Here is a 10,020-nt window from a genome sequence, read left to right on the forward strand (position 1 = left end):
CAAGATGTCAATCTGACAGGGGGAGGAACAGCCTAGCAAGATGTCTATCTGACAGGGGGAGGAACAGCCTGGCAGGATGTCTATCTGACAGGGGGAGGAACAGCCTAGCAAGATGTCTATCTGACAGGGGGAGGAACAGCCTGGCAGGATGTCTATCTGACAGGGGGAGGCACAGCCTAGCAAGATGTCTATCTGACAGGGGGAGGAACAGCCTGGCAGGATGTGTATCTGACAGGGGGAGGAACAGCCTGGCAGGATGTCTATCTGACAGGGGGAGGAACAGCCTGGTAGGATGTCTATCTGACAGGGGGAGGAACAGCCTGGCAGGATGTCTATCTGACAGGGGGAGGAACAGCCTAGCAAGATGTCAATCTGACAGGGGGAGGAACAGCCTAGCAAGATGTCTATCTGACAGGGGGAGGAACAGCCCTGCAGGATGTCTATCTGACAGGGGGAGGAACAGCCTGGCAGGATGTCTATCTGACAGGGGGAGGAACAGCCTAGCAAGATGTCAATCTGACAGGGGGAGGAACAGCCTAGCAAGATGTCTATCTGACAGGGGGAGGAACAGCCTGGCAGGATGTCTATCTGACAGGGGGAGGAACAGCCTAGCAAGATGTCTATCTGACAGGGGGAGGAACAGCCTGGCAGGATGTCTATCTGACAGGGGGAGGCACAGCCTAGCAAGATGTCTATCTGACAGGGGGAGGAACAGCCTGGCAGGATGTGTATCTGACAGGGGGACGAACAGCCGGGCAGGATGTCTATCCGACAGGGGGAGGCACAGCCCAGACATTATAGCAGTTTTCAAGAGGATGTGGTGATGAATTCATCTCTCTCTCTCTACCCTGCTGTAGAAGGCAGCTGGTACTTTCAGTACAGTGTAGAAAGATGTCTCCGACAACATGTTGTCTAGGCCTTTTCTTCATCTTATTTCCATGTGAGTTTTCCTCAATCTACATATAAATGAATATAATAGCTAACTGTATCTTACTGTATATATCTTAATATGCTTTTTTGGTGAATTCTGTATCATCCAACTATCTGATTGCCAGCTTTGATGAATTCTGAATTCATAATCACTCTCTAAACTGGCTTTTCAACAGGTCATGTAAAGTGTGTTGCGTTTAGTCAGTCTCCGTCCCTGACAGCGAAGGACGGACGCGAGGCGGAGATCCACTGTAGCCACGATGATAGTAACCTGTTGGTGATGTTGTGGTACCAACAGAGACAGGCCAGTCCTGGTATGACTCTGATCGGGTACAGTTACGGCACCACTGAGCCTAACTACGAGGGTTTGTTTGAGGAGAGGTTCAGGCAGAAGAGAGAGGGAAACCTGAAGGGAACTCTCGTCATCTCCAAACTAACAGTAGCAGACTCTGCTGTGTACTTCTGCGCAGCCAGTCGCACAGTGATGTGGCTTTACGTCAGCCTCTCACCAAAAACCTGACACACACACAGGAAATCCAACGCAGGCTGCCGCGCCGGCTTTTCAAACGGTCTTATATGACATCTGGTGGTTTTGTGTTAAGGCGTCCGCATATTTCAGTTCGGAAGAGTTTGTGTTTGTATTATGATGACATTTTGTCAAGTTTTTGTTCATTTTATTTTCGGCACAAAATGTCAGTAGCCGAAGTCTATGCGCTTTTTTTCGGTGATTGGTCAAAAGTAGAGATTCTTCATCAAAGATTTTTGTTTTCAATGAGAGATGACTCATTGTCATTTAGAAATACAGCACCACACATCTTAGTTAAATGTAAAATTGCGAGACTAAAATCTCCTCTGTAAAAATGTCTAAATAAATGACAGATGTATTGAGTTGTCTTAGATTAATTCTGACTATTTTGAGGAAGTGTATACTGGCTACGGCGTATCAAGATGGACCAACAGTACTATTTGTCACTTTTTTCTCATTTTTTCAAGTGAAGGTCTTCACAGAGTATGCGAGCACACTAGGGGCCAGCCGAACTGAAGCATGCTGACACACTAGGGGCCAGCCGAACTGAAGCATGCTGACACACTAGGGGCCAGCCGAACTGAAGCATGCTGACACACTAGGGGCCAGCCGAACTGAAGCATGCTGACACACTAGGGGCCAGCTGAACTGAAGCATGCTGACACACTAGGGGCCAGCCGAACTGAAGCATGCTGACACACTAGGGGCCAGCCGAACTGAAGCATGCTGACACACTAGGGGGCCACTGAAGCATGCTGACACACTAGGGGCCAGCCGAACTGAAGCATGCTGACACAATTAGTGACCTTGAGGGAGGGGATTCAGCGACCTTAGGGGAGGGGCTTCAGTGACTCAGTGGGATGGGCTTCAGTGACCCTAGGGAGGGGTTTCAGTGACCCAGGGGAGGGGCTTCAGTGACCCAGGGGGAGGGGTTTCAGTGACCCTGGGGAGGGGCATCAGTGACCTTGTGGGAGAGGCCTCAGTGACCCTGAGGGGGGGGGGGGCTTCAGTGACTGGGGAGGGGCATCAGTGACTCTGGGGAGGGGCAATCAGTGACGCTGGGGGAGGGGCCTCAGTGACCCTGGGGGAAGGGCCTCAGTGAGAGCCGTACTCTGTGTACAATGAGGTTGAATGTCATTCACAGAGATGATGAGTGACATGACGCATCCTATAGTCCTCCTGAGTTGGCTGTTTCTCCTGTCCCCAAGTGAGTGTCTGAGGTTAGCTTTGTAGCTGGGATTCTTGGAGTAATTAGAGTTGTACTAACTCTTAATAGACACAGTGATGGCTTGTCTCTCTTCTTCCTCCTCTCTTCTCCTCTCTTCCTCTCCTGTCCCCTGATCCTCTCCCCTGCCCCCCTCTCCTCTCTTCTCAACAGGTCAGTGTGGAGCAGCAGGCCCCGTAGTGCTTCAGCCCAGACAGCTCCTCACCCTTCCTGGTAACACGACCACCTCCAGTCCAGTCACCCTGCAGTGCTCCCTGGGTCCAGGCTTCAGCATGCCCAGCTACACCATGATGTGGTACCGACAGGTCAGAGAAGTTATCAGGGCATTACACCCTGATGTGGTACTGATAGGTCAGAGAAATTACCAGGGCATTACACCATGATGTGGTACTGATAGGTCAGAGAAGTTACCAGGGCATTACACCCTGATGTGGTACTGATAGGTCAGAGAAGTTATCATTACACCATGATGTGGTACTGATAGGTCAGAGAAGTTACCAGGGCATTATACCCTGATGTGGTACTGATAGGTCAGAGAAGTTACCAGGGCATTACACCATGATGTGGTACTGATAGGTCAGAGAAGTTACCAGGGCATTACACCATGATGTGGTACTGATAGGTCAGAGAAGTTACCAGGGCATTACACCATGATGTGGTACTGATAGGTCAGAGAAGTTATCATTACACCATGATGTGGTACTGATAGGTCAGAGAAGTTATCAGGGCATTACACCATGATGTGGTACTGTTAGGTCAGAGAAGTTATCAGGGCATTACACCATGATGTGGTACTGATAGGTCAGAGAAGTTATCATTACACCATGATGTGGTACTGATAGGTCAGAGAAGTTACCAGGGCATTACACCATGATGTGGTACTGTTAGGTCAGAGAAGTTATCAGGGCATTACACCCTGATGTGGTACTGATAGGTCAGAGAAGTTATCATTACACCATGATGTGGTACTGATAGGTCAGAGAAGTTATCATTACACCATGATGTGGTACTGATAGGTCAGAGAAGTTATCATTACACCATGATGTGGTACTGATAGGTCAGAGAAGTTACCAGGGCATTACACCATGATGTGGTACTGATAGGTCAGAGAAGTTATCATTACACCATGATGTGGTACTGATAGGTCAGAGAAGTTATCATTACACCATGATGTGGTACTGATAGGTCAGAGAAGTTACCAGGGCATTATACCATGATGTGGTACTGATAGGTCAGAGAAGTTATCATTACACCATGATGTGGTACTGATAGGTCAGAGGGCATTACACCATGATGTGGTACTGATAGGTCAGAGGCATTACACCATGATGTGGTACTGATAGGTCAGAGAAGTTATCAGGGCATTACACCATGATGTGGTACTGATAGGTCAGAGAAGTTATCAGGGCATTACACCATGATGTGGTACTGATAGGTCAGAGAAGTTATCAGGGCATTACACCATGATGTGGTACTGATAGGTCAGAGAAGTTATCAGGGCATTACACCATGATGTGGTACTGATAGGTCAGAGAAGTTATCAGGGCATTACACCATGATGTGGTACTGATAGGTCAGAGAAGTTATCAGGGCATTACACCATGATGTGGTACTGATAGGTCAGAGAAGTTATCATTACACCATGATGTGGTACTGATAGGTCAGAGAAGTTACCAGGGCATTACACCATGATGTGGTACTGATAGGTCAGAGAAGTTATCAGGGCATTACACCATGATGTGGTACTGTTAGGTCAGAGAAGTTATCATTACACCATGATGTGGTACTGATAGGTCAGAGAAGTTATCAGGGCATTACACCATGATGTGGTACTGTTAGGTCAGAGAAGTTATCATTACACCCTGATGTGGTACTGATAGGTCAGAGAAGTTATCATTACACCATGATGTGGTACTGATAGGTCAGAGAAGTTACCAGGGCATTACACCATGATGTGGTACTGATAGGTCAGAGAAGTTATCAGGGCATTACACCATGATGTGGTACTGATAGGTCAGAGAAGTTATCAGGGCATTACACCATGATGTGGTACTGATAGGTCAGAGAAGTTATCATTACACCATGATGTGGTACTGATAGGTCAGAGAAGTTATCATTACACCATGATGTGGTACTGATAGGTGTACACGTCGGTACTCTCTTCTGTTGTCAGATCAGTGTTGGGGAGCAGTGAACTGCATTACAACTGGTCATTTAATTACATTTTGCAGTAGCTTGGTGGTAGTTGAACTAAATACAAATCTTGGTAGTGTTTTCAGTAGTTAATTACTGTTTTACCAGGTAGCGGTGTAGCTAACTATTGGAACTACACACTACTGTTTTACCATGTAGCTAACTACTGGAACTACACACTACTGTTTTACCATGTAGCGGTGTAGCTAACTACACACTACTGTTTTACCATGTAGCGGTGTAGCTAACTACTGGAACTAGACACTACTGTTTTACCATGTAGCGGTGTAGCTAACTACACACTACTGTTTTACCATGTAGCGGTGTAGCTAACTACTGGAACTACACACTACTGTTTTACCATGTAGCGGTGTAGCTAACTACACACTACTGTTTTACTATGTAGCGGTGTAGCTAACTACTGGAACTAGACACTACTGTTTTACCATGTAGCGGTGTAGCTAACTACACACTACTGTTTTACCATGTAGCGGTGTAGCTAACTACTGGAACTACACTACTGTTTTACCATGTAGCGGTGTAGCTAACTACTGGAACTACACACTACTGTTTTACCATGTAGTGGTGTAGCTAACAACTGGAACTAGACACTACTGTTTTACATGTAGCTAACTACTGGAACTACACACTACTGTTTTACCATGTAGCGGTGTAGCTAACTACTGGAACTACAGACTACTGTTTTACCATGTAGCGGTGTAGCTAACTACTGGAACTACACACTACTGTTTTACCATGTAGCGATGTAGCTAACTACTGGAACTACACACTACTGTTTTACATGTAGCTATCTACTGGAACTAGACACTACTGTTTTACCATGTAGCGGTGTAGCTAACTACTGGAACTACACACTACTGTTTTACAATGTAGCGGTGTAGCTAACTACTGGAACTACACACTACTGTTTTACCAGGTAGCGGTGTAGCTAACTACTGGAACTACACACTACTGTTTTACCAGGTAGCGGTGTAGCTAACTACTGGAACTACACACTACTTCTTTACCATGTAGCGGTGTAGCTAACTACTAGAACTACACACTACTGTTTTACCAGGTAGCGGTGTAGCTAACTACTGGAACTACACACTACTGTTTTACCAGGTAGCGGTGTAGCTAACTACTGGAACTACACACTACTGTTTTACCAGGTAGCGGTGTAGCTAACTACTGGAACTACACACTACTGTTTTACCATGTAGCGGTGTAGCTAACTACTGGAACTAGACACTACTGTTTTACATGTAGCTAACTACTGGAACTACACACTACTGTTTTACCATGTAGCGGTGTAGCTAACTACTGGAACTAGACACTACTGTTTTACCATGTAGTGGTGTAGCTAACAACTGGAACTAGACACTACTGTTTTACATGTAGCTAACTACTGGAACTACACACTACTGGAACTACACACTACTGCATGTTGGTAGGTGGAGTGGGGTGGCCAGCAGGTTGGTAGGTGAGGTGGGGTGGAGTGGGGTGGGGTGTCCAGCAGGTTGGTAGGTGAGGTGGGGTGTCCAGCAGGTTGGTAGGTGGGGTGGGGTGTCCAGCAGGTTGGTAGGTGGGGTGGGGTGGCCAGCAGGTTAGGAGGTGGGGTGGGGTGGCCAGCAGGTTGGTAGGTGGGGTGGGGTGGCCAGCAGGTTGGTAGGTGAGGTGGGGTGGGGTGTCCAGCAGGTTGGTAGGTGGGGTGGGGTGGCCAGCAGGTTGGTAGGTGAGGTGGGGTGGAGTGGAGTGGGGTGGGGTGGAGTGGCCAGCAGGTTGGTAGGTGGGGTGGGGTGGCCAGCAGGTTGGTAGGTGGGGTGGAGTGGCCAGCAGGTTGGTAGGTGGGGTGGGGTGGCCAGCAGGTTGGTAGGTGAGGTGGGGTGGAGTGGGGTGGAGTGTCCAGCAGGTTGGTAGGTGGGGTGGGGTGGCCAGCAGGTTGGTAGGTGGGGTGGGGTGGCCAGCAGGTTGGTAGGTGAGGTGGGGTGGAGTGGAGTGGGGTGGGGTGGAGTGTCCAGCAGGTTGGTAGGTGGGGTGGGGTGGCCAGCAGGTTGGTAGGTGAGGTGGGGTGGAGTGTCCAGCAGGTTGGTAGGTGAGGTGGGGTGGAGGGAGTGGAGTGGGGTGGGGTGGAGTGGGGTGGGGTGGAGTGTCCAGCAGGTTGGTAGGTGGGGTGGGGTGGCCAGCAGGTTGGTAGGTGAGGTGGGGTGGAGTGTCCAGCAGGTTGGTAGGTGAGGTGGGTTGGAGTGGGGTGGGGTGGAGTGTCCAGCAGGTTGGTAGGTGGGGTGGGGTGGCCAGCAGGTTGGTAGGTGGGGTGGGGTGGCCAGCAGGTTGGTAGGTGGGGTGGAGTGGCCAGCAGGTTGGTAGGTGGGGTGGGGTGGCCAGCAGGTTGGTAGGTGGGGTGGGGTGGGGTGGGTGGGGTGGGGTGGAGTGTCCAGCAGGTTGGTAGGTGGGGTGGGGTGGCCAGCAGGTTGGTAGGTGGGGTGGGGTGGCCAGCAGGTTGGTAGGTGGGGTGGGGTGGCCAGCAGGTTGGTAGGTGAGGTGGGGTGGAGTGTCCAGCAGGTTGGTAGGTGAGGTGGGGTGGGGTGGAGTGGCCAGCAGATTGGTAGGTGAGGTGGGGTGGAGTGGCCAGCAGGTTGGTAGGTGAGGTGGGGTGGAGTGGCCAGCAGGTTGGTAGGTGAGGTGGGGTGGAGTGGCCAGCAGGTTGGTAGGTGAGGTGGGGTGGGGTGGAGTGGAGTGGCCAGCAGGTTGGTAGGTGAGGTGGGGTGGAGTGGCCAGCAGGTTGGTAGGTGAGGTGGGGTGGAGTGGAGTGGCCAGCAGATTGGTAGGTGAGGTGGGGTGGAGTGGAGTGGCCAGCAGGTTGGTAGGTGGGGTGGGGTGGCCAGCAGGTTAGAAGATGTGGTGGGTGGGGTGTCCAGCAGGTTAGAAGGTGAGGTGGGGTGTCCAGCAGGTTAGAAGGTGAGGTGGGGTGGCCAGCAGGTGAGGTGGGGTGTCCAGCAGGTGAGGTGGGGTGTCCAGCAGGTTAAAAGGTGAGGTGGGGTGTCCAGCAGGTTAAAAGGTGAGGTGGGGTGGCCAGCAGGTGAGGTGGGGTGTCCAGCAGGTTAGAAGGTGAGGTGGGGTGTCCAGCAGGTTAGAAGGTGTGGTGGGGTGGCCAGCAGGTTAGAAGGTGAGGTGGGGTGGCCAGCAGGTGAGGTGGGGTGTCTAGCAGGTTAGAAGGTGAGGTGGGGTGTCCAGCAGGTTAGAAGGCGTGGTACAATAACAAGCTTTGGTACCAACAGGTCCGCTATGGAGGCCCAGTGGAGTTCCTCATTAAGGAGTACGAGAAAACCCGGGGGCGATACAAAGAGGACCTGGACACATCGGGGAACAGGTTCATCCTGCAGGTGATGGAGAGCATCTGAGCCGAGTTCCTCTTGACGTTTCTTATCTCTGTGTAGAGGAGAGGAGAGGAGAGGAGAGGAGAGGAGAGGAGAGGAGAGGAGAGGAGAGGAGAGGAGAGGAGAGGAGAGGAGAGAGAGGTTTCTTCTCTCTGAGTCTCGGCTGAGTTTATTTACCAGCACGTGCCGAATAAAAAGGCCTTTTTCTAAATGTGTTTTGATTGGTTGCAGATTTCTGAGCTGGTTGTGGAGGACAGTGGTGTCTACTACTGCGCTGCTAGTCACGGTGAAACAACAGCCTGAAGAGCAGTACAAATACAACACTCCTCTGTTTACTATACACGACGTGGGTCTGAGTCCCAAATGGTGCCCTGTTCCCTATATAGTCCACTACATTTGATCAGGATCCTATGGGCTCTGGTCTAAAGTAGTGCACTACATTTGATCAGGATCCTATGGGCTCTGGTCTAAAGTAGTGCACTACATTTGATCAAGATCCTATGGGCTCTGGTCTAAAGTAGTGCACTACATTTGATCAGGATCCTATGGGCTCTGGTCTAAAGTAGTGCACTACATTTGATCAGGATCCTATGGGCTCTGGTCTAAAGTAGTGCACTACATTTGATCAAGATCCTATGGGCTCTGGTCTAAAGTAGTGCACTATATAGGGAACAGGGTGCCGTTTGGGACTCAGCCTAGTCTCTCTGTCTGTTTGTCTGTCTCCGTCTGTCTGTCACACAGATGGCTCAGAGCAGGAAGACATTGTCGGCTGTGGCTCTTCTGGTAATCATAATAAACCGTCTGTCTAACCAAAGACATTTGCAAATCCTTATAGATATATTCATGCATAAAGCACAGGAGGTTGGTGGGTCCTTAAATGGGGAGGACGGGCTTGTGGTAATAACTGGAGCTGAATGAGTGGAATGGTATCAAACACATCAAACACATGGTTTCCATGGTTTCCCTGTGTTTGATGCCATTCCATTCGCTCCGGTCCAGACATTATTATGAGCCGTCCTCGACCTCAGCAGCCTCCACTGGTGCACACTGACTGCAGTAGTATAAACAGTAGGCCAAGTGGGTAATGTAGTTCATACATTGTAGTTCAGAGTTCATCCTATGGAGGGCACTGTTACAATATGAGAGAAAGAGAGAGAGAGAGCAGGGGTGAGAGAGAGAAAGAGCGGGGTGAGAGAGAGAGGGGTGAGAGAGAGGGGGTGAGAGAGAGAGAGCGGGGGTGAGAGAGAGAGAGCGGGGTGAGAGAGAGAGAGCGGGGTGAGAGGGAGAGAGCGGGGGTGAGAGAGAGAGAGCGGGGGTGAGAGAGAGAGTGGGGGAGAGAGAGAGAGTGGGGGTGAGAGAGAGCGAGAGAGAGTGGGGGTGAGAGAGAGAGAGGGGGTGAGAGAGAGAGAGCGGGTGTGAGAGAGAGAGAGCGGGGGTGAGAGAGAGAGAGCGAGAGAGAGTGGGGGTGAGAGAGAGAGAGCGGGGGTGAGAGAGAGAGAGCGGGGGTGAGAGAGAGAGAGCGGGGGTGAGAGAGAGCGAGGGAGTGAGAGAGAGAGAGAGAGAGAGTAAGAGAGAGGAGAGAAAGAGAGAGTGGGGTGAGAGAGAGAGACAGAGAGAGAGAGAGTAGTCTGCATGTTCATTCACAAGCCTCTCATCACTGTCAACATGAAGTTGTATTGTGTGTTAGTGTCGTTTCTCCTGACCACCAGTAAGTACTTTATTCCACCTATAAGACATGCAGTCATCATCAGTACTATAATCATAACTGA

General features: G+C 50.4%; 1 gene segment (V, D, J or C); it reads left to right on the top strand.

Moving 5' to 3' along the window:
* The first annotated feature begins 699 nt into the window (after positions 1 to 699).
* On the top strand, positions 700 to 9,065 carry LOC115139031 (immunoglobulin lambda variable 5-45-like). The segment is given in 4 exon segments: positions 700 to 940; positions 2,835 to 2,986; positions 8,153 to 8,257; positions 8,483 to 9,065. Coding segments are annotated over 4 exon segments (378 nt in total).
* The last annotated feature ends 955 nt before the right edge of the window (positions 9,066 to 10,020 follow it).

The sequence above is a fragment of the Oncorhynchus nerka genome, linkage group LG12 (assembly GCF_034236695.1).
Source record: "Oncorhynchus nerka isolate Pitt River linkage group LG12, Oner_Uvic_2.0, whole genome shotgun sequence".
In the NCBI taxonomy this organism is placed as follows: Eukaryota; Metazoa; Chordata; class Actinopteri; order Salmoniformes; family Salmonidae; genus Oncorhynchus; species Oncorhynchus nerka.